The 23,907-nt window shown below is 53.0% G+C and overlaps 2 protein-coding genes across 4 annotated transcripts in view; one reads left to right on the top strand and one right to left on the bottom strand.

The window, feature by feature from the left end:
- Positions 1-23,907, top strand: part of LOC127033608 (zinc finger protein 420-like) — a 512,279-nt gene that overhangs the window by 117,522 nt on the left and 370,850 nt on the right. The gene's annotated exons all lie outside the window — the stretch shown is intronic.
- On the bottom strand, positions 16,588-22,934 carry LOC127033664 (zinc finger protein 317-like). The gene is made up of 4 exons (XM_050921753.1): positions 22,717-22,934; positions 20,156-20,244; positions 18,029-18,155; positions 16,588-17,282 (listed from the first exon to the last, which is right to left on the bottom strand). The coding sequence occupies exons 1-4, from the start codon at positions 22,895-22,897 to the stop codon at positions 16,867-16,869; spliced, it is 813 nt and encodes a 270-aa protein (XP_050777710.1). The 5' UTR covers positions 22,898-22,934; the 3' UTR covers positions 16,588-16,866.

Raw genomic sequence — 23,907 nt, 5'->3', positions numbered from 1 at the left:
GGGGAGGGGGAGTTAAAAGGATCAAGGGAGGCAAATCGCAGCGGGGGGGCTGCCAGGGTCTGAGCGGGGGGGGGGGGGGGCAGAAATTTACTGGCGAGGGGGGATCAAACTGCTGTACGCAGCGGCAGGAGAGGGGCGGAAGGGGGAAAATCGGTGGTAGCCGGGATTAAGCCCGGGGGGGAGACACTGCCAGACCCTGTGCGGGGACAAAACCCCCCGTTTAGGGAGGGAAAGGGGGGGGAAGTGACCCTTCGGGATGAGCCACCTGCTGTGCTCGCAAATCTGGGGGTGTCGGGGGTTGTGGGGGGGCAGAGGCTGTTTTCGTTCTGCTCCCAGGATGCTGCATGTCAGCCCCAGAGCACAGGGCGGGTTCCTGGGGCTGGGTCTTAAAGGCACAGACCTCCCAATTCCTAGCTTAGACACCGCAGCTCCTCTCTGTCTCACACAAGTGTTGCGGGGCTGTCAGGGCTGGTGCAACCATTTAGGCGAACTAGGTGGTTGCCTAGGGCTCCAAGATTTGAGGGCGCCAAAAAGCAGCGCCATCAAAAAAATTTTTAAATGGTTGCAGCCACTGCTGCTGGAGAGGCAGTCTGAGCTGCCCAGTGCAGCAGCTGCCTGCAGCGGGCAGCCCACGGCGCCCCCGGGATCCGTGCGCCACCGCGGCAGCCCGGGGCGCCCCCAGGGTCAGGGCGGCAGCCCGGCAGCCCAGGGCGCCCCCGGGGTCAGGACGCAGCCACGGCAGCCCGGCAGCCCAGGGCGCCCCCCGGATCAGCGCGCCGCCGCCCCTGCTGCCCGGGGCGCCCCCGGGGTCAGGATGCATCCGTGGCAGCCCGGCAGCCTGGGGCACCCCTGGGATCAGCTCGCCACCGCGACAGCCCAAGGCGCCCCCCCGGGTCAACACGCCGCCGCACGGCAGCCCAGCAGCCCGGGGCACTTCCGGGGTCAGGACGCAGCCGAGGCAGCCCAGGGCGCCCCCAGGGTCAGGGTGGCAACCCGGCAGCCCAGGGCACACCCCGGGTCAGGACGCAGCCGCGGCAGCCCAGGGCGCCCCCGGGGTCAGAGTGGCAGCCCGGCAGCCCAGGGCGCCCTCCAGGGTCAGGGCGCCGGCGCGGGAGCCTGGCAGCCCAGGGCGCCCCCAGGGTCAGGGAGCCACTGGCAGCCCAGCAGCCCAGGGCGCCCCCCGGGTCAGGGAGCTGCTGCAGCAGCCCAGCAGCCCAGGGCACCCCTGGGGTCAGCGCGCTGCCACAGCAGCCCAGAGGTTCAGGCTGACGGTGGCTGTGACGGAATCCCTGAGCTGCAGGCAGAGGCTCAGAATCCCTCTCCCTCCCAGGGCAGGGGCTCCAGCCTCTGCAATTTTTCTCATTGCCCAGTGGGGGCGCCGGATGCTGGGTAGAGCTGCGCAGCTCTGCTTAGGGCACGTGGCAGGGGCCCTGCGACAGGGGTGCAACACCAGGGCTTTGCTTCTGGAGGAAAGCCGCGGCTACCCCCTGGCTCGGCCTCCACATCAGCCCCAGCGAGGGGCACGGAGAAGAAAAAAGCCTCAGCAGTGGTCTGGTGGAGCGGAGGAAGAAAGAGGACCCTAGCGCTCATGCAATGGGCAAGGTAAGCAAGTGCCTCCCCATGGGTCAGCCTCAGGTGCCTGTGCTCCTGCCCCCTTGGTCCTTAGCTGGTCCCTGCTCCTGCTCCCCTTGTGCCTGGACAGCTGGAGAGAACAGCAGCCTGCAGAGCTGAGCTGCCCCAGTGCCCCCAGGCACCCCCCTGACCCCATCCTCCCCATAGCCCTGACCCCCAGCTCCGAGCCTAGTCCTTCTGAGCTGGAAACCCCTTTGACCTCATCCCCTCACAGCCCTTACCCCCACCTCCGAGCCCATTCCCTCTGAGCTGGAAACCCCCTCGACCCCATCCCCCCAACAGCCCTGACCCCCAGTTCTGAGCCCAGCCCCTCTGAGCTGGCATTTGGGGGGGGGCGCAAGATGGAATTTTCGCATAGGGCGCAAAATATCCTTGCACCGGCCCTGGGGGCTGTTACTGCTGCAGCCAGGAGACTGAATGCGGTGAAATATTGTACAGATGCCCCGTCCCTCCCTCAAACTCTGCCGCTCACATTTTGACTTTGTAAAAGTGTCTTCTGTCAGTTTCTATGTCTATATGAAATCCCTGCAGCTCCTTTCTTTTATAAAACGTGCTGAGTTGCTAACTCCCTCCCAGAGCCCACATGTCTGCACCCCCTCCTGTACTCCAATATCCTACCCCAGGTCAGAGCCTGCACCTCTCACTCAAACACCCTGCCCAGTACAAGGGCACTGTTTACAAACCAAGAGCTGCCAGACTGGCACTGTCCAGACCAGCCCTGTGCTGCCATCGTGCTTCTTTTTCGGTGTGGGCCCATGCTGCCCCATGCTACGCCTCTGCTCAGCACCCCTCTGGCTCCCTACACCCAGTGCCACACCACCCAGAGACCCCTCCACACACCCCTGCCCAGCACCCCTCTGACTCCCTACGCCCAGTGCCACACCATCCAGAGACCCCCTCCACACGCTCCTGCCCAGCACCCCTCTGACTCCCTATGCCCAGTGCCACACCACCTAGAGATCCCCCCACACACACACATCCCTGCCCAGCACCCCTTTGGCTCCCTACACCCAGTGCCACACCACCCAGGGACCCCTCCACACACCCCTGCCCAGCACCCCTCTGACTCCCTACGCCCAGTGCCACACCACCTAGAGACCCCCCCCACACCCCTGCCCAGCACACCTCTGGCTCCCTACGCCCAGTGCCACACCACCCAGGGACCCCCCCACACACACCCCTGCCCAGCACCCCTCTGACTCCCCACGTCCAGTGCCACACCACCCATAGACCCCCCCAAACTCCTGCCCAGCACCTCTCTAGCTCCCTACACCCAATGCCACACCACCCAGAGACCCCCAGAAACCCCCATGCCCAGTGCCCTCCCAGACCACTTCCCTACCCACTTAGAACCCCCCCACAGATCCTCTTACTGGCCAGTCACCCCCTAGCTGAAGACCCCCCACAGCCCTTCCACAACCGCACAGTGCCCTGCACTTCCCCACCCAGAGCCCCCCCACAGATCCCCTCACTGCCCCACCACAACTGCACAGTGCCCTGCACAGACACCCCACACTTCCCAGTGCCCCAACACACACAGATCTCCCCACGCCCCCACTGCCCAGCATCCCCCCAGACCTCCTAGACACCTACTCTCCCACACCCAGTGGTGAGCTGAAGCCGGTTCCCACAGCTCCAAGAACCGGTTGCTAAAATTAGACCTCTGTGGAGAACCGGTTGTTAAAGAGCCAGGAGGTGGGCAAAGAACTCCAGTCCACAGGCTGGACCCAGGACCGGTGCTAGTGTTTTTAGCGCCCTAGGCGCACAGCCATTTGGCCGCCCCACGCACTGGTCTGCGGCTCTGCTGGAGCTGCCGCAGGCGTGCCTGCGGGAGGTCCACCGGAGCCACGGGAGCAGCGGACCATCCGCAGGAATGCTTGCGGCAGGTTCACCGGAGCCGCCTGCAGCCCCCCCCCCCCGGGCAAAATGCTGCCCCCCAATAATCCTAGCACCCTAGGTGATTGCCTAGGCCGCCTAAATGGAAGCGCCGGCCCTGGCTGGACCATCCTGTTGCTCTCAGGATTCCCAGCTGGGGAGGCTGAGGCTTCCCCGGCCCTTCCCTCGCTCCCCCCCACCCCCCCGCTACAGTGTGTTCAGCCACCGGCATCAGCTAGGCAGCTCAGCTGAGCTTGAGGCCTGGTCCACACTACGCAGTTAAACCGATTTTAACATCGTTAAATCGATTTAACGCTGTACCCGTCCACACTACAATGCACTTTATATCGATTTAAAGGGCTCTTTAAATCGATTTCTGTACTCCTCCCCAACTAGAGGAGTAATGCTAAAATCGATATTAACATATCAATTTAGGGTTAGTGTGGCCGCAAATCGAAGTTATTGTTATTATTGGTTAGCTACCCACAGTGCAATGCTCCGGAAATCTATGCTAGCCTCGGACCATGGATGCACACCGCCGAATTAATGTGCCTAGTGTGGCCGCATGCAATCGATTTTATAATATCTGTTTTATAAAACCGGTTTAAGTTAATTCAAAATTACCCTGTAGTGTAGACGTACCCTGAGAATGTTGTCCTGCTGCCGCTTTTTGAGAGGCCCGGCAAGGTGGCGGGGGTGTATGTGTCCTGCTGCAAGCTCCAGGGCTGGCCAGAGGGGAGGGGAGGGGGCAAGTGGGGCAACTGGCCTGGGCCCTGGAGGGGCCCCCGGCCCCACGGGTATGTCTCCCCCTGCTCCAGCTCCCCACCCTTAAATCAGAACTTTTTATAGGGAACCGGTTGTTAAGATTTTGGCAGCTCATCACTGCCCACACCCTAACCCCCAGCCACAATAGCCAGCGCTGATGGGAGGTGACTGTGTCAGCCAGGCTGAGCTGGCAGCGCAGCCAGAGCTGGTCCTGGGGCAGGAAAACTCCGGCCCCTTGGGAGCGATGCAATCAGCCAGGCTGGAGCACAGCCTACCCAGGCCAAGCTCCCTCAGGACCCACTTGAGCCTCTCCCCACCCCCTACTGTGCCCTGTGACTGGCCGAGACTGGCCCAGCCTTTGCACCAGTCTTTGGCTCTTCCCCTGGGGAGGCAGGTGGGACCCCACAGGTCCCAGGCAGTGGAGACAGCTCAGAGCTGGAGCATTGCTGGGGAGCAGGGCAGATCCCTGAGACATGACTCCCGAGATCCCACCCAGCCCACCCACACGCATTGGCCCTGGGGCCACCAGCCTTGCCGAGCACACACACACACACACACACACACACACTTCTCTCTCCCTGCTTTCCTATCACCAGTTATGTTACTACAGGATGAAACGTAGACATCTCATAAAATAGCTAGTTCCACATTGTTCTTCATACCTCAGATCACTGAAATGCAGCTTGGCATTTGAGATACTGTTTGACTGTAGTACAGTTTGCTACATCACAGAAACCTTCCTCTCTCCAAGTTTATACCCCACTGCACCCTTTAACAATAAAGTAACCATTAAACAGATTCTGAATCAGTCGTCTTTCTTCCCAATTTAGTTTTAACAACAATGCTGCAACGTAAGTAGCTATGGGAGATGACAGTGCAACTACTAGGTATCAATGAGGGAAAAGTGTGCTAGTAATGTAAACAATCACGAGAATATGTGGCACAACATATTTAAGTCCAAAAGCCCTTGAAATATCAATAGACACCTGAAATTTCAACATTTCTGTGTATATACTGCTGCCAAACATTTACTAAAATGTATTTGGAGGTGCATATCGGACATACAATAGAGGGCCACATTAGTTCTGCTGTACAGTTCAGTGGATACATTAATTGAACACAAGTATGCGAACAGCTTAGTCACTTTTTAAAGGAAGTAAGACAGAGCACATTGATTACAAATCATTTTGTTTTTATAGGACTCTCTTACATATAGGTGTCTGATTTGTAACACTAAGGATCCGTTTCATGTCTGTCTATATTAAATTCATTATATTCTTGACATGCCACAATTATTAATGCATTAGTAGGTTTGTTGACTGTCAACAGGTACAAGCCATCTCATCAGTAGTTTCCACTGTCATTCTCTCAGGCAGAGCTACACAAATGAAAGTGAAGGTAAATGTTAACACGCTTTCATACATAAAATGAGAAAAGAAAAATTTTAGTCAGTGAGTTAAACACAGTGTGAAACAGCAAATACAATGATATGTTTGATGTGGGGGAGTAGTCTAATAGTAATACATGTAATGACTTTGGGAAATACAGTATAATGTATATTTCATGGTTTGCCTCACTGGAAACTATAATTACATTTCCAATTTTTTTTAAAATAAATACAGAGTGAATTACTTCAAAAATGATATATTATTGCTTCCTACCACACACTAGGTCATTGGGTTCTTGCGGTATGATGTTTTGTATTGTGCTTCTGGATTATGGGCAATAAATGTGGCAATAAATAAGCGATTTGTGACACAACTACAGTAGCGGTGATATAATTTCCCGTGCTGCGGGTTTTCTGTGAGTTCAGTGCATGCAAAGGAAAGTGGAATGTGATTGTTAAAAATAAATTGATACTGTCAATTTACATTGTTCATGTAACATGGAAGAATACATTCTGTAAAGAGTTGATTGATTTCACAATATGCTTACATGTTGTGTGTTACTGTTACATTACAAACGATAATATGTTAATTGCATAGTGATTGTTGATAAACTAGTATAAATTTTTTGAAATAATCACATTACCAATACATTTTATGAATATATTTAAACTTACAGATAGCCTTGATGAAAAAAAAGGAATTGTTAATAATTGACCCCTGGTGTGATGAGGTCAGATATGAAAGAACATGCGTGAGGAATTGGAGGTGATTTATTAGATACTTACTTTCACAGTGGACATTAACTGTTCCATTGAAATTTTTTTTAAAGGGAATGTTACAATAATGAGAATAATGTCTTCCTATTAGCTACAAATAAACATTGAAACAGCATGTACTTGTACCGAATATGCTTAATAATGGACTTTGAGTGAACTTGTGTGATTTGACTCTGGGGAACGACTTCACAGAATGTGGACGCGAGACAGTAGGATGTTGCATGATTGAGAATGTGTTATTATCAACATGGGGCACAGCAACTCAGGTGATACACTGTGTAAGTGTGAGACAATAATATGAAAACAAGTGTGTATCTATGTGAGCAATAAGTCTTTTCAATTACTAATTAAAAAGCAAGAGAATGGATTTTTATCTATGTCCAGAAACCAGAGTGGGAAAAAAAGGAAAGCAAAGCTCATTTATGCAGTCTGCTAATGTACTCTCTCAAAATTTCAGAAACTTCATCAAACGATTAACTAGTAAATCCTCATCTGATTGGAACAGTAAAATTGTGCAGCATCCCAGACAAAGTGATGGCCACAACTGCGGACCACTCATCTTAAAGGTATTGAATACCAAATTGGCATTATTATTGGTTACGTATGTTTAATTATCCATATTGAAAGTAAATGCCAGAGATTACCAGTGGGCGCTGCACCAGTGTCTTTGCCAAGTAGTCCTCCACCAAGGTGTATGGGGGTAGGCTTGTGGTCACAAGAAGGGATGGGTTCTCCAGTGGCAGGTGTGGTGCTGGGGGACCAGATTCTACCATCCAGCCCTTCCTGACAGCTGCTGCTGCAGTGGCCAGGAGCACCAGGCCCTTGTAAATCACTGTAACCCAGAGTCCCTTTTGGTCCCCCACAGTAGGCAGCCCTGCCAGGAGCATTTAACAGCATTGCTGGACCCTATGGCAGGACCGCAGATACGGGGGCGATGGGATAAAGGGGGCAGTGCTGTTAAAGCATAAAGCACTGCCACATCGGAAGTGTAACATCAGCCATGTATGGGCTGGAACCAGTGGCCAGTTCTTACCGGTACACTGGACCAGCCCACTTTCACCTCTGGTAAGTATGAGGTTTATTCTAAATATCAGTGTTGTTAGTTTGCAGAAACGTATTTGCAGCACAAAGACATCAGTACTGTAGAAACAATGCAGCAGGCTAATACTGCATTTAGAAGACATATAGCAATTCTTCTAATGAAGGAGTCAGGTAGTTACTTTCTAATATGTATTGTGGACTCATTAGGCACATGTGAGGATAACACGAAGTGTGGAATTTTGTCACATAACAGACAGTTATCTTAATACCCCTAAAGTGGGATATCTCTCAGGTTTGGTTCTGTAATGGTGACTATGAATCAATAATATCTTTAAATACACAAAAATTTGAATGGGGTGAATGATTGCTACTGATCGACCAGTTAAATGAAATTTGAATTTTTAGATACAGGTGCAGTAAAGTTAAAATTTGAAAAAATTATTCCAAAAAAAGGAAAAGATATGTTTCAAACCATTGACTGGATTACAATATTGACAATTAATAAATCAAGATTAGCATTTTCAGTGTTGGTCGTAACGTATTCATCATTTCGTAATGCTATATTTATTTTTAAGAAAGCGTGGAGGACTACTGCATATACTGCAACCTTATCGACTGTGAAAAAGAAAGTGAGGATTGCACGATGATAAGAAACATAGAATTACATGAGAAATATATGCCATAAACTGCGTAAGGATCATGATCCTTGTTAAAATTCCACAACATTAAACATTTTCTTCATGCTGATAGTTATATATTAGGTAATGTTCACATGTGGAAGGAATAGGATGAGTGAATGCAAAGTATGTATAACATAACTTCTGTGATTTCATTTCTTAATTGTTATTTATCAAAGGTCCAGTGTGATTCTTGCAAGAGGTGGGCACATATACCATGCATTACAGAAGGAACCAATCAAGAAAACCTGACATATGAGAAGAAAGAGTACAACTGCAAGACATGTACATAGTTCACTTCACTACCAAAAAAAAAAAGGCAATAAAGAAAATCCATTGCTTAAATGCCTCTTGTTCAAAACATAATGCAACCCAAAGAAATATATTTCTATGTATACATCAGATTATAATAAATGTTTTTGATATTAAATAAATTATTCTCTGTATTTCTGTCCATATATATAAATGCAAACTATAAAATTGTAAAATTAATTTTAAAAAATGAAAGTGGTGTCATCATAGGCATACTCCATACCCCCAAACCTTACCTCCCTTTTCACGTATTCACACACAATCAAGTGAAAGAGCGTGCTTCAATCATCCAATAGGTCAGTTTGGCACATTAGCCAGGACGAAGCAGATCGTGAGTGTTTTCGAGCACAAACTCCATCCCTCCCGAGTTGCAACCATCCCCGGACCAGTGACAGGTGCATAGGCAGCCAAGTCATTGGAAATAAGCAAGGAGGAAGCCAGTGGATACAATGAAAGGGGCCACTCTGGTTATCACCTTGGGGTTAGAGGTGTGCCCTGTACCCCCAAACCTTACTTCCCTTTTCAAGTATTCACACACAAAAAAGTGAGAGTGTGCCTCAATCATCCAATAGGTCAATTTGGCACATTAGCCAGGACGAAACAGATCGTGAGTGTTTTCGAGCACAAACTCCGTCCCTCCCGATTTGCAACCCCATGGACCAGTGGAGGAAGCAGATCGTGAGTGTTTTCGACCACAAACTCCATCCCTCCCAATTTGCAACCTCATGGACCAGGCAGCAGCAGTTCCTGAGCAGGAGCACAGATGGTTTCCTTATGCCGCAGAAACTGCAGCTAGTTGCAAAACAGGAGGGTTGCTCAAAGTGTCGGGGCGGGGCCGGGCCGGGGGCGGGGGGCAGGAAGGGGTGGATCCTCCCCAGGCCGGGCCCTGCCCCTGGGCCCCTCGCAGAGGGGCTGGGACATGCGGGGAAGCAGGGACCCACCTCAGCCCGGAGAGGGGCTGGGTCTCCCCAGGAGAAAATCAGGGGCAGGGGCTGGTGCTGCTGAACCATCAGCCCAAGGATCCCCCGGCTGAGAATGCAGCGAGCACGTGTCAGTTCCGCGCTGGAGCTGGGACCCAGCACGTGTCAATCACCTGCCTCTAAAGCATTTAAATCCCCTGGCCACAGCTCACCAGGGCACAGCTTGGGAGCTACACTGGGAATAGATCCTGCAGGAACACCCCCCCCCCCGCCCCAGTAGAGTGGGGCAGTGGGCGCAGTGCTGGGCACATAACCCAGAGGTCCTGGGATCAAAACCCTCCTCTGCTATCTTGGGTTTTATTACAGCCCTGGCAATAATCCAGCTGCCTGCCTGTGTTCTGCACAGAAAAGAAGAACAAATTCTCTCCCTGTTCACCGTTCCAGGATGATTAAAGGAAGGACTAAAGCCCCAGCAGAGCCCTGTCCCACAGAGTCCCCTCCTGGAAGGTGAGAGATGTGCAGTGACTAGGGCTTCAGCTCAGGGTTACCAGGTTTATATGACTTTTGGTGATGCCCAGAACGGGTCCAAGTCCTGCCTCTTCCCCTCCCCCAACCTCTGCCTAAGGCTCTGGGACGGAGCTTGGGTACATGAGGTGCAGGTTCTGAGATGGGCAGGGGAGGCGGTGGCAGGCTCTGGGAAGGAGTTTGGGGGCAGGAGGGGGTGCAAGCTCTGGGAGGGAATTTGAGTGCATGATGTGCAGGCTCTGGGCTGGAGCAGGGGGTTGGGGTGCAGGGGAGGCAGGGGGCAGACCCTGGGAGGGAGTTTGGGTGTGGGCTCTGGGCTGGGGCAGGGAGTTGTGGTGCAGGGGGGCAGACTCAGGCAGGGAGTTTGGGTGCACGCAGGGTGCAGGGTCTGGTCTGGAACAGAGTGTTGGGATGTGGCACCTATCTTGGGCAGCTCCTGAAAGTGACTCGCATTCACATCTGGCAGCAACTTCTACTTAGAGGAGGCCGGGGGGATCCCCTGGGGCCACTGCCCACAGGCACCACCCCTGCAGCTCCCACTGCTGCAGTTCCAATGGCAGAGTTGGCGCTTGGGACAGGGGCAGTGTGTGAGAGACACACCCCACAGGGACGTGTCAGATGCTTCTGGGAGTGGTACGCCATGCAGAGTGAGGGTGGGCAGGAATCCACTGTAGCCCCACTGTGCTGCCAGTAGTAGTGGCAGGAGCCCCCAGGCCCTTTCAAATCGCCCAGGGCCAGCTGATCCGACTTTCTGATAGGGAAGCCACAGGAGTGGTCATGCACCCCTCATGAGCAGTTCTGGGGAGTCTTTTTGGGGCTTCTGGAGTAGGAGGCAGAGAGGTGCAGCCTCACCACCAAGTCTGTTTCCCTGGAAGAGAGAGGGGGCTGCAGGGTAATCTTTCACCTCTGTGCAACCAGGAGCTTCTGCTCCCCTCTACCATGCTGGAGCCTCCACATTTATTTATTGGCAAATAAAATTTGCAGAATTTTAAAATATTGTGCACAGAATTTTTATTTTTTTTGGTGCAGAATCTCCTCAGGATTGAAACTGACTCAGGGAACCTCCTTGGATTGTCACTGCTTGGTTAACCACCCAGCCACCACACCAATGCACAGAGAGTGCCAAGCCCTACTGCTATGTGGGGCTGGGGACTGGGGTCGGGTCATACACATTCAGACTGTACGCTCCCCCAGCTACAAACCGCTGCTGATTTCCCATTTAGGACATTAGCCGTTACTGACAAGGTTTGTTCTTGTTCTTTTCTTTATCTCGTGCTGCTAGTTAGAAGGATCAGTATTGATTTTTTTTTTCAAAAATACACAACCCCCTAAACCTGCTTTTAGCAATCACAATAATTTAGTGTCACCTTATTTTTGTCTACCCCAGTACAAAAGAAGAGGCTTTTGTGGGTTTCCTGACTCAGAGGATGAAAAGGAACATGTGTCAGTCCACATTTCTGTGAATCGTTGTTGAGTGGAACCCATTGTTGGCACTGGTAGTGTAGACACAGCCTCAGACTCGGTGCTGGGAAGGGGAAGTATTGCTTCTAGAGTCACCCAGGGGTGGTGTGGGATTGTCCCAGGTTACTGGGTGGGGGTTCGAGTGGGTTCTGTGTTGTGTTATTAAAAAGGGTCCCCAAGATATTGAACCCTGGGCCATGTTGCTGCTGACTCCAACTGGCAGAAGGATCACAGAAATAAGCAGGGGGAGGGGAGAAGCACCAGTGAATTTATGCAATTATTCAGTGAGGCAGAGGCCTGGCAGGAAGGAACTACCTGTGCAAGCACCCTTGGCAGAGAGGGGGATCTGTGATGTCCTCGGCACTGGTGATACAGCCCAGGGATGGGGCAGTAAATGGAGCGGGGAAGATTTATGAGCTGGGAACCCCTCTCCCGGGTAGTTCCTCTGCAGGCCTGTTTCAGTGTCTCTCTTTGCTCTTTCCCTGTGTAACCCAGTGGTTCTCAAACTTTTTGAACTGGTGACCCCTTGCACAAAGCAAGGTGCCGAGTGCAACCCCCCATCAATTCAAAACACATTTTTTCATATTTAACATTACTTTAAATGCTTAATTTATAACCCAATTCTTCAAAATGAGTTTAACTTTTCTCACCACTTTTAAATTCAGCCTAGAACACATGTCGATTGAATTATTGTTATAAGCAGAAAAGTGTTTTTAAAATAGTTACTGTTTAATACTGAGGGTGTGAAGACATTTGTCAATATCACTTTTCACAGCAGACTTTGTTCCATTGCCACCCTCACTTCTGCTGCTTGCAGAGCTGGGCGGTTTGTGACCCCCACATAATAACCTCACCCCCCCACGAGGGGCTGTAACCCACAGTCTGAGAACTCCTGGGCTGCCCCCATCCTGCTCTGGCTGGGACACTTGACCCTTGTCCCGTTCCCAGGGGGCACATGCTCTCCTGGAGCTGGATCGGCTCCTCCTGAGGGGAGCCAGAGCTGGGGGGCGATGTCAGTGGGGCCAGCACCACTGGGAGCCACAGACACAGGGGGGCAGAGATGAGCTGAGGAGGGGCTGCTTGTGGAGAGTCACTTCCCTACCTGCCCCCAATGCTCACCCCTCCACTTCCCCGATCCCTTGGGGCCCGCCTTAATTCAGACAGTCCCTTTCCCATCACATCCCCAGCACATCAGTGATTGCGATAGCAGGGGGCAGGTTTTCCCTGAGGCACTGAGCTTTGCCAGGGGGTTGGTGACTCCTTTCTCTCCTCACCCTGGAGTAAACTCAGCTCTTTATTCCATCCTTGATGTTTCATGGAATAACAACAGCAGCATGAAGAAAGAGGTGGGCACCATGAGTATCAGGGGAGGGGCAGAGAGCTGCAATCGGTGAGCTGGGCTGGACTGGGCAGGGGAGGGGCAGAGAGACGTGGGTGGCAGGCAGGACAGGTGTCATGGGAGGGGCAGAGGGGTGGGTGGTGGGCAGTGCAGGGCAGGGGAGGGGCAGAGAGGTGCGAGTAGTGGGCAGAGCAGGTCTCAGGGGAGGGGACAGAGAGGTGCAAGCAGTGGGCTGGGCTAAGCTGGGCAGGGGAGGTGACAGAGAGGCGTGGGTGGCAGGCAGGATGGGTGCACAGGAGGGGCAGAGAGATGTGGGTGGTGCACAGGACGGGACAAAGAGGTGTGAGTGGTGGGCAGAGCAAGTCTCAGGGGAGGGGCAGAGAGGTGTGGGTGGTGGGCAGTACAGGTCTCAGGGGAGGGGCAGAGAGATGCAAGCGGTGGGCTGGGTTGAGCTGGGCAGGGGAGGGGAGAGGCAGAGAGGCGTGGGTGGCAGGCAGGATGGGTGTCACAGGAGGGGCAGAGAGGTGTGGGTGGTGGGCAGTACAGGTCTCAGGGGAGGAGCAGAGAGATGCAAGCAGTGGGCTGGGCTGGGCTGGGCAGGGGAGGGGCAGAGAGACGTGGGTGGCAGGCAGGATGGGTGTCACAGAAGGGGCAGAGAGGTGTGGGTGGTGGACAGGACAGGGGACAAAGAGGTGTGGGTGGTGGGCAGAGCTGGTCTCAGGGGAGGGGCAGAGAGGTGTGGGTGGTGGGCAGACCTTAGGGCAGAGGATGTAGAGGTACGAGCACCAGGCAAGGAGGCCTCAGGGGAGGAGAGGAGCGAGCAAGAGGTGGACTAGCTTCTAGGGAGCTTCCAGCGCTCATGCCCAGCCTCCCCACATGCAAGAGTCATGGGCCACCTGTTCTCTGGGTCTTCACTAGCCAAGCCCCTCCCCAAGCTGTGTTGATGGGAGAAGCCCTCCTGTTCACACAGCGCTATCTGCATCAGGATTCAGTTGATATAACTGCATCCTCGGGAGTGTGAGAATTTTGTACATCCCTGTGTAATGTAGTTACACCCACCAAATTTTGTAGCTTAGACCTGTCCAAAGAATCACTCACACAAACCTTGGGAGTAAAACGTCACCTGCTCCTCTGCTTTACAGAAACCAAACACAAGCAAAGCTTGTCGGGCCCCTGTGGGGGTTGGCAGACAGTCAGGTGTGGGCAGACAGGCTCCTTTAACTGACAGCAGGCACCATGGCATAGCTGGTTAAAGCACCTGTTTAGTAAACAGGAGATCCTGGGTGTGATGCCTTGGGGAGTGGCTTTTGGGGCACCTGGCATCGGTACTGTCAGAAAACAAAATTCAGAGCTAGATGGACCAATGGTCTGTCCCAATATGGTTATTTCTATGGTTTAAATTACACTCGCTGGCACTGATAACAGAGTTCCTGAAAGTTTGGGTGTTAAGAGCTGATAGGTCAGTAGTCCAGTCCCCTCAAGGATGATCCCCTCCCCCTGGGTCAAGGGCAGGTCTGAACTCTCACACCAAATGCCCATTGTGGCTCCCAAAATCCATGGGCAGCTAATTTAGTTTACACCCAAGGTTGAGACCTTCTTTGTGCACCGTGTCTGGGAATGAAATTCCTTAATTGCCCTTTGAAATAACGAATGCAGCAGGACTTGAATCTGTCACTGCCCCAAAGCAGACAGACCAATGGAGAACTGCCATGAGTCCAGGGTAATACTTCATTGCGGTTTTACCATTTCCACTTGCTAAACTCCCTCTCAACCTTCTGGGCTCCTAGAGCAGAGTACAAGGCCTGAGCCTAGACACGTACACTGCAACTTTACTCCAGACCTAGCTGCATGATCCTGATTAATCCGACACGGGCCAGCCGAGGGTGTTTCATTGCACTGGAGACATAGCCTAATGTATGCAGCTTGAGGTCTTCAAACCAGTTTTGAGGATTTCAATAACTCAGTCCTGGGTTAGGGGATGTTATAAAAGTGGATGGGTAGGGTTCTGTGGCCTGCCTTGTGCAGGAGGTCAGACTAGATGATCATATTGGTCCCATCTGGCCTATGAGTCTATGACATCCGAGTCACGATCCTGTGGACAGGAAATGCTATCAGCTTGTGATGACACTGAGGTGTGTCTCGACGGCCAAGGTGGTGCTGATAGACTCTGAGAGGGAGCCACGTCTCGGGGTTGGTCTTTCCGGGGACGGTACTGGGAGCTGTAACGGTACAGCGAGGGAGACCGGGACCTACGACCGAAGCAGTGCTGGGAGGTCGACAAGGATCTCGAGTCTCTTCGCCTGGAGTGGCTGCGAGATGCGCGGTGCTGTGAAAGGTGCTGGGAGTTGGATAAGTACCATGAGTATCTGGCAGGTGAACGGGAGGCTGAGCAGTGCTGCGAGTGCGACCGGTACCGCGATGGAGAGCGGTGCCAGGACTGCGATTGGAGTCGGGACTGGGATCGGCGGCGTGACCAACATCTTGAACGATGCCTCTCAGCGGCTCCCACGGAGGGCGGCCTCAGCAAGGCAGGCTTGCCAGTAGATTGGATGACCTGCACCGGCGGTGCTCGGGGTTGAGGGGATCGCGATAACGGAGACTGCGCTAAATCCCGAGCCGTGGAGAAGGCCTCCGGCATGGATGGGAGAGCGAGCTCGACCACCGCGTGAGCCTGGGAGATTTTGAGCACCAGACTCAATAGCCTTTGTGGGACCGGAATCAACAGTGCCGCACCCTGTGGTGCCACACTCGGTGGTGCCGTGGCAGATAATGGTGCCGGGCGATCCGTCGTCAACAGGCGCTCCTTCTGTGTGCCAAAGCAGCCGGAGAGCTGTGTTGCTTCCTGGGCCACAGGGACAGGGAGTGGTGCCTAGCAGACGTCGGTGCCAGTGAGGGTTGGTGCCGTGGCTCCTTTGTGGTACCGGAGCGGTCCAGAGCCGAAGGTGTGCTCCTCATAGATGCAGGCTGTTGAGCACTTGGCACCGACGTTGCAGGGCTAAGTGCCGCCTCCACGAGGAGCTGTTTCAGTCGAAAGTCCCACTCCTTCTTCGTCCTCGGTTTAAATGACTTACAGATGAGGCACTTTTCAGGAAGGCGGGATTCCCCTAGGCACTTGAGGCAGCAGTCGTGGGGATCCCCTGTTGACATCTGCTTTTGGCACGCCGAGCACGGTTTGAATCCCGGTGTCCTGGGCATGAGCCTGGCACCGGGGTGGAGGAAAGGGGCTAATCCTCAATCCCCCCTCAACTATATACACTAACTATATATACACAACAACTAACACTAACTACAACTGTAAAAACTCCAACTATAAAGACAATTAACAGTAAAGAACGAGTAAGCTAGGGAAGTGGAGATCAGCAAAGCTGCACTCCACAGTTCCAATGACCGTCACGGGTGGTAAGAAGGAACTGAGGGGCCATTGGGTCGGCACGGGTATATATCCAGTGCCATAATGGCGCCATTCCAGGGGGCGACCCAGCCGACCCACGGAGTGTTGCTAGGGTAAAAATCTTCCAATGAACGTGCACGTGGCACACACATCTGTAGTAAGTGAAGGCGCTGATAAAGGCCCAATATGAGGCCTGAGGCCTGAGCTAAAGTAATGGTCAAGACTTTGCTAACATAAATCAAAGTTAAGCTGTGAGCCAGAGGCAGGCTCTGCTCACAGAAGCTGGTAAGGAAAGGGCTAAAAGGTATTGAACACTAGAAATCAGAACATTCACGTACTTGCACATTCCACACAGATAACAAGGAACAGACTGACCCATCCCAATGAGGGGGGCAAGAGGGTAATATGATGGATAGAGTTGTGTTGTTCGAACCAACATATACAAGGTGAGTGGCGGCACCTTACTACGTAGAGGGGTTGCACCTCAATACGTCAGAAGTGATGTGTAACTTGTTTGTACCTGTGTGTAAGAATGCATCCCTGGGGCGGTGTCTTTGTCCGGCCGAGGGGGCAGTGGAAAGTCCCGCCACTGACTGAGCCGAGTCCATCGATCGTGGGCACATAGTAGTAGTATGCCCTATAGAGTAACAATCTAGGGGGAACTATCGTTGTGTCCAATATGGCAACAAACCTGGCTGACGTGCCTTCGTACCTTACTAGACTCTGTGGTCATTGGGGGGTTCTCTTTGGGTCTGCTGTGTCAGCTATTTGCGCAGAGCTGGGGCAGCACAAGAGGGAACACACGCATGCAGCCGAGTGATACCAACAAGGAGAGAGCAGAGCAGAGCACCACACCAGTAGCATCTGACAACACCTCTGACAACAACACCTAATTGGCATCGATATGAGCAAGCACTCGAAGAAGAACTCCCCATAATCCTTTTAAGTGAAGGTTCCTCTCCTTGTCTTGTTGTGATGCCTCTCTTTGTTTTGTTGTGAACTCCGGGCTCCGGGAGCTGCTTATCAAAAAACCAAACACAGCTACTGTTTGCTGTGAATGAGTAGAGGGAGGCAGGGGGGCTCCCTTTGGAACACTCACAGCTAATGTTTGCTTGAGGAGAGAGGCGGCGTGTGGAGGGAAGGCGGGGGGTCCATTTTGGCGAGCGGCTGCTTCTCTGGTCTGTGAGAAAAAAAAAACGCTGCTGTTTGCTTTCAGTGAGTGAGGGGTGGGGGTGGTGGGTCGGAACTTGCAAGGCAGAGTGCTGACATTCTCAGCACTCCAAAAACACACTCACTCTCTCTCCACGCTCCGTCACACTCCACCCCACCCCACACCCCTTTTGAAAAGCACGTTGCAGCCACTTGAATGCTGGGATAGCTGCCCATAATGCACCACTCCCAATGCTGCTGCACATGCTGCAAATGTGGCCACACCAGTGCGCTGTCAGCTGTCCGTGTGGACAGACTGCCACGCTTTCCCTACTCAGCTGTACAAAGGCAGGTTTAACTCCCAGCACGGTACTGCTGCAAGTGTAGCCATACCCTGAGCATCTGTGTGATAAGTAACTCTGGCCCAGCAGCTCTGACTCCTGCAGCCTGCCTCTCACACCCCAAGCACATTCTGGTTTGAGGGGAGTAGGCTCAGTGTTTGAAGAGAAGGGCAGGGGTAGGAATCTTCTGTTCATTATGCTGGACCTAACCCCCCGTTTTACTTGAGCAAATACGAGCTATTTGACACTGTGCAATACTGTTCCTGTGCTCTGTTCCCAAAGCGTTCTGAAGCAGGGGGGAGTGGAGGGTCCTCTGTGTCACTGGCATATTGGGGTGATACTGAAACAGGACAGAGTAGAGGTAGCATTGTGGGGCTGGCATGAACCTTCACTCTTAATTTCCCCTACCAAGAAGGGAGAGGATTGGAATCCTTACCCAGTGACGTCACATTCTCATGGTTCTGCTGCATGATGTCTCTGCAGAGAGCTCTCTGGGCAGGGTCCAGCAGAGCCCACTCTTCCCCGGTGAAATACACAGCCACCTCCTCAAAGGTCACTGGCCTCTGAAAGAGCAAGAGTCCAACACTCAGTACCTTTTGCCCAACTCACAGCCCCACTATTTGTGGGGTAGAGGAGCCCATCAAAGGGAAGCTCTGGGTGGATTGCAGTCAACAGAGTCCAACTCTCACCCTGCTCAGAGCATCCAGGAAACACCAGGGCAGGGGTCAGCAACCTTTCAGAAGTGGTGTGCCGAGTCTTCATTTATTCACTCTGATTTAAGGTTTTGAGTGCCGGTAATACATTTTAACATTTTAACATTTTAAGGAGGTCTCTTTCTATAAGTCTATAATATATAACTAAACTATTGTTGTATGTAAAGTAAATAAGGTTTTAAAAATGTTTAAGCAGCTTCATTTAAAATTAAATAAAAATGCTGAGCGTCCCGGATCGGTGGCCAGGACCCAGGCAGTGTGAGTGCCACTGAAAATCAGCTCACATGTCACCTTCGGCACACGTACCATAGGCTGCCTATCCCTGCATCAGGGTGAGGGGACAAAGCGAGAGCTCCTTGTCTCTCCCAGCAGACCCATCACATACCTACTAGCCACAGACTGATAGAGGAGAGGGAGGCCATAGCCAGGTCAGAGGAGAGCTCCCTAGTAGGAAGCCCAACACCATCCCCATTGTGAGGAGCTCGATATGAAGGGAGGGGAATCTCCCCTAAGCCTGACTCGTGGGTGCCCTCTTCATAAAAAAAGCAAATGCGATTTTGGGATGCATCAGGCGGGGTATTTCCTGCAAGGATAAGGAGGTGTTAGTACCGTTGTATACGGCGTTGGTGAGACCCCATCTGGAATACTGTGTGCAGTTCTGGTGTCCCATGTTCAAGAAGGATGAATTCAAACTGGAACAGGTTCAGAGACGGGCTACGAGGATGATCCGAGGAATGGAAAAACTGCCTTATGAAAGGAGACTTAAAGAGCTTGGCTTGTTTAGCCTGGCCAAAAGAAGGCTGAGGGGGGATATGCTCGCCCTATATAAATATATCAAGGGGGTTAACGTTAGGGAGGGAGAGGAATTATTTAAGTTTAGTACTAATGTAGCCACGAGGACGAATGGGTATAAACTGGATATTAGGAAGTTTAGACTTGAAATTAGACGAAGGTTTCTGACCATTAGGGGAGTGAAGTTCTGGAATAGCCTTCCGAGGGAAGTAGTAGGGGCAAAAGACTTTCCTGGCTTTAAGACAAAGCTTGATAAGTATATGGAGGGGATGTTATGATAGGATCGTTAATTTGGGCAATTGATCTTGAATTACCACCAGACAGGTCTGCTCAATGGTCTGCGGGGAGATGTTGCATGCGATAGGTACTGAGTTGCTGCGGAGAACTCCTTCTTGGGTGCTGGCTGGTGACTCTTGCCCACATGCTCAGGGTTTAGCTGATCGCCATATTTGGGGTCGGGAAGGAATTTTCCTCCAGGGCGGATTGGCAGGTGCCCTGGAGGTTTTTCGCCTTCCCCTGCAGCGTGGGGAACGGGTCGCTTGCTGGTGGTGTCTCTGCAGCTTGAGGTCTTCAAACCATTTTTGAGGATTTCAATAACTTGGTCCTGGGATAGGGGTTGTATAAAATTGGATGGGTGGGGTTCTGTGGCCTGCCTTGTGCAGGAGGTCAGACTAGATGATCAGATTGGTCCCTTCTGACCTATGAGTCTCTGAGTCTATGAGTCTATATCTCACAGCAGCTGCTGTTAGTCGGGTCAGATTCCAGTACTACGAGTCTGGTCAGTTTTCCTAGCTAAGTCTAGGTGGGTTATTTTCTGTTTAACAAATTAGGGCATTTCCACCTCCAAACCTTATGAGTCTGTTCCTAGAATCTAGGCTCCTTAATAAACAACTCCCAGCAGGTTTGCCACACTCTGTCTTCCTCCCTTTCTCCACCCTGTGCATTTCCTGCCCCGGCTCCAATCTCCAAACCAGACTGTGCAAACCTTCCCATCTCCGGTATATTTGCTGTTTCTCCTTCCTGTAGAAACCCACCAGCAACCCTTTGATAATTCCTACCTGAACAGGCTCCTCTGGAGCCATTTCTCTTCCCTCTCCCGTGGGAGGATGGGATGAGCTGGAGCGAAACATGGACGTCATTCTGCAGCCTGGGAGGGCAAAAAGGGCAGCTGTGGAAGTTTCAGAGAGGCTTTAGTTAATTTCACATCACGATTCCCCCAGGCCCTTTCCCTCCAGACAGACATCATAGACTCTGCCGCGCTGGGAACATGCTTGATCTCTTCATTACAGTGTAGACCTGGCCCCTCCTGCCAGGCTAAGCCCACAGACACATTTTTAAACTCCCTTCTCCCTCCTCTCACCCCGTAACAAAGTCTCTGAACACAAGGCTAGAAAAGAGCAGAACCAAAGGAGCCACTGTGGGGGATTCCCTTGGACACTGCCCCAGGCAAGGAGAATATGGAGTCAGGAACTGGCTTTTCCTCTGTCTGAGCCTTTCCTTGTTCACTGGAAAGTGGTTCTGCCCAGGGATGCTGCAATACCTGTGTCTGGTGGACTAGACAGCTGGAAATCTCTACCCCCACTCATTTCTCCCACTGCCCCTTTCAGTCTCTCCTTTCCCTGTCCTCTCTCCCTGCTCCTCTGGCTGGGAAAGTCCCATTCCTAGGGGCTTTGCTCTCTCATGGCTGGATTTTCTCTCGGCAATTGCTAATGGGAGGAGAAACTGTTTGTATAGAGTCACGTTCTTGCTAATCCCCAGCACTTTCCCTGAGGTTTTTCAGTTACCTGGAGTCTGGTAGAATTTGTATTAACAAGGCCCAGAGCTGCGCCAAGGGGCTAGTACAAACTGGAAAAAGTCATCACCTGGGCTGGGCAGAGAAGTAGCTTTAATTAAGGTCACATCCCAGCACAGAACCCTGCTGGGGGAGCAGCAGCTGCTAAGCCTGGTCTCCCAGATCACAATGGAGGCTGCAGCATCTGACCCAGGAAGCTGAACCCCAATATTCTGAGCAGAGAGGGACAGAGTGTTTGAGCAGCTTCCCTCCTTTAGCTCTCTGAGGAGAGCAGTTAATGAGAGACTCTTCTCACAGGGAGAATTGCTGATCTCATTTGCCCCACTGTCCATCTGGAGTCACTCCTTGTCTTTCCATGCAGCAACTCTGAGGCCTGGTCCACACTATAGCGTTAAATCGATTTAAACAGCGTTAAATCAATTTAAACAGCGTTAAATCAATTTAACGCTGTACCCGTCCACACTACAAGGCACTTTAAATCGATTTTAAGGGCTCTTAAAATTGATTTCTGTACTCCTCAAGGAGTAACCCTAAAATCGATATTACTATATTGATTTAGGATTAGTGTGGACAGAAATCAAAGTTATTGGTCTCATTCTTTTACTGAGCTACCCAGAGAGCACCGCTCCGGAAATCGATGGTAGCCTAGGACCACGGACACACACCACTGAATTAATGTGCCCTAGTGTGGACGTGTAAAATCGATTTTATAAAACCAGTTTTATAAAACCGGTTTTAATAATTTCAATTTAATGCTGTAGTGTAGACATGACCTGATTAACAATGTTCTCAATGAAACCAGATTTCAGAAAGAATGAGTCCAGAATGCTGTGGAAGAGACCATCGTGTGCCATTGCTGACCCCCTTCCCACCTCCCTCACCCCCTAGACCTAGGATAAGGACTTCAGGGGGTGAGGCATGAATATTCCCTACGGGGACCGGAAATTCCTGCAGTTTTTAAGGGGAGAGAAAAGAAAAATATATGATTTCACCTCACAAAGTTTGATAAGTGGATAGAAAGTTATCAGGGTGAGTGGGCCTGGCTGGGGGCTGCCGGGCAGTGCTTGGAGCCAGGATTTTGGCACAAGCTGATCAGGGAGCAGGATCATGGTTAGTAGCAGCCTCCAGACACCCCCCAGTACCTGGAGCCCAGAGCTCACAGCCAGGGGTTCCAGACACCCCCACAACCCCAGTAAGGGTCCTGCCAGATCTTCCCTGGTACCCAGTCCCCAGAGTCCCTGGCCAGGGACCTCAGATACCCCCCAGGGCCCCCACCAGCCACAATGAGAGCTGGACACTGGTGAAATGGAGAGAAAATGGGGCACAATCGGGGGAGGGGAATAGGGAACTTCTAAGGGATTTGGGGGCGGGGGGGGTCACCCTGGATGTTGCTCGCTGCTCCCGAGAGGGAAAGGGAACAGGGGAAGTCTCCATGGGAGGAGGCAGCGACAAATCCGAGGGGATCTCAGCTCCTCCCTCTCTCTCCGCTCCTCGGGCGTCACCGGCTCTTCCTCCCCCCCCCCCCCCCCGCCATGTCCCGGCTGCACCGATACTTTCCACCCGTCCCTTTCCCAGGTCTCCCCCCGGGACCCCCCGCTCGGTTTCACCCCCCCGGCACCCCCCGCCTAGCCCCACGCAGGGACCCCAGTGGGACCAGTCCCCCCCGTGGGGCCCCAGGGGACGCTGGGCTCCGGCAGGGACAGCAGCTCCGAGCCATCCGCGGGCGCAGCCCCATGGAGCAGATCTCGGCGCTGCGAGATGCCGGGTCCCCCCGGCCACTGGAGCAGAGTCACCACCCGGCCCCGCCCCCTCGACTCGCTCCAGTACCTGGAGGCTGCAGCTCCGCAGCAGGGGCGGAGCCTGGGCCGCGCACGGGGCGGTTAATGAAGGTCTCTCCCACCGCGATCTGCGCATGCCCAGAGCTCCAAGGGCACAAACCCTCCTCCGGCCCGGGAGAGGCTCCAACGGCCCCGCAGGACCAGGCAGAATCGCAACGCCCCGCGCGCATTCGCGCTCCAGCTCCGCCTCCCTCGCTGACATCACTTCTGCTGCAGTGAGAGCTCGGAACTACATCTCCCAGCCTGCCCCGGGGGCGCGTCCACTCTCCAGCCCAGCTAAGGGAGGGGTTCAGCAGCTGAAACTGCGCATGCTCCATGCGAGCCCCGGTGGGGGATGGAGAATAAAGCTCGTACTGCCGCCTCGGTGTGTGCGGGTGAGTGAGAGCCCCGGGGGGGAGGGCGGGGGACGGGACGGGACGGGACAGTGACTCTCGGCCCCGGGGAACCTGGGAGAAGCCTCGGAGCTGCCTCGGCCCCAGGAGCCGCAGCAGGATCCGCCCGGGCCCCGCTGGGATGGGGGGGCGGAGCCTGGGGCCCTGGGGGGGGGTGTCGGGCGGGGAGGGGGGAAGCTGGAGTTGCGGGGGGGGGGGGGAAGGTCGATAGGACCTGGGGCGGGGGGAGTTGAACTGTCTCTGGGCAGCCAGGAAATTGCCGGGAGGGGGGGAAGGAAGTGGCGGGCAGGGGAAAGGGAGCTAATTGGATCCTGTCCCTGTTTGCGCCTTTCGCCCCCGATACAACTTCTCTCTGGTTCTGCCCCTTTTCTCTCTCTGCATCTCACAGGGGTGTAAAATCCGGGGAGATTTCCCCCCTCCTGCCTCAATGATCCCCTCTCTCGATTCCTATGTTTCCCCCTGGTCTCTCCATAATTCTCAAATGTCTGCATAAAACTCTCCAAGTTGGGGGATTTTCCCTCCCATTTTATCTGCAGCGATTTGTCCTTGTGTAGGTGGGAAATTGTTCCACTGGGTCATTCCCCAGAACGTGGCTGCCCCTGGCGTGGGGATGGGATGAGATGCCCATTCCCTGCCAGGGCGGGGATCCCAGTTGCTGCCCCCTAACTACCAACACAGTTGTTCCCCAGCCACCAGTTTCCATTCACTTGCCCATCCCCCAATGCTGCCCCTTCCCTCATCCAGGGACCTTCCAACTCCCCCACTCCCCTTTTGCCCTCTTAAAACAG

Source organism: Gopherus flavomarginatus, chromosome 13, assembly GCF_025201925.1.
Source record: "Gopherus flavomarginatus isolate rGopFla2 chromosome 13, rGopFla2.mat.asm, whole genome shotgun sequence".
Classification (NCBI taxonomy): Eukaryota; Metazoa; Chordata; order Testudines; family Testudinidae; genus Gopherus; species Gopherus flavomarginatus.
The sequence above is the reverse complement of the archived record's forward strand: the minus strand, read 5'-3'. Positions and strand labels throughout refer to the sequence as shown.

What these genes read in the sequence shown, in the direction of transcription:
- LOC127033664 (XM_050921753.1), bottom strand. Translation starts at nt 22,897, where the DNA reads ATGCGCGCGGGGCGTTGCGATTCTGCCTGGTCCTGCGGGGCCGTTGGA. An exon ending in TGCGGAGCTGCAGCCTCCAG is followed by an intron (nt 20,245 to 22,716) that starts GTACTGGAGCGA and finishes TTGCCCTCCCAG; the next exon opens with GCTGCAGAATGACGTCCATG. An exon ending in CTCCAGAGGAGCCTGTTCAG is followed by an intron (nt 18,156 to 20,155) that starts GTAGGAATTATC and finishes TTGCTCTTTCAG; the next exon opens with AGGCCAGTGACCTTTGAGGA.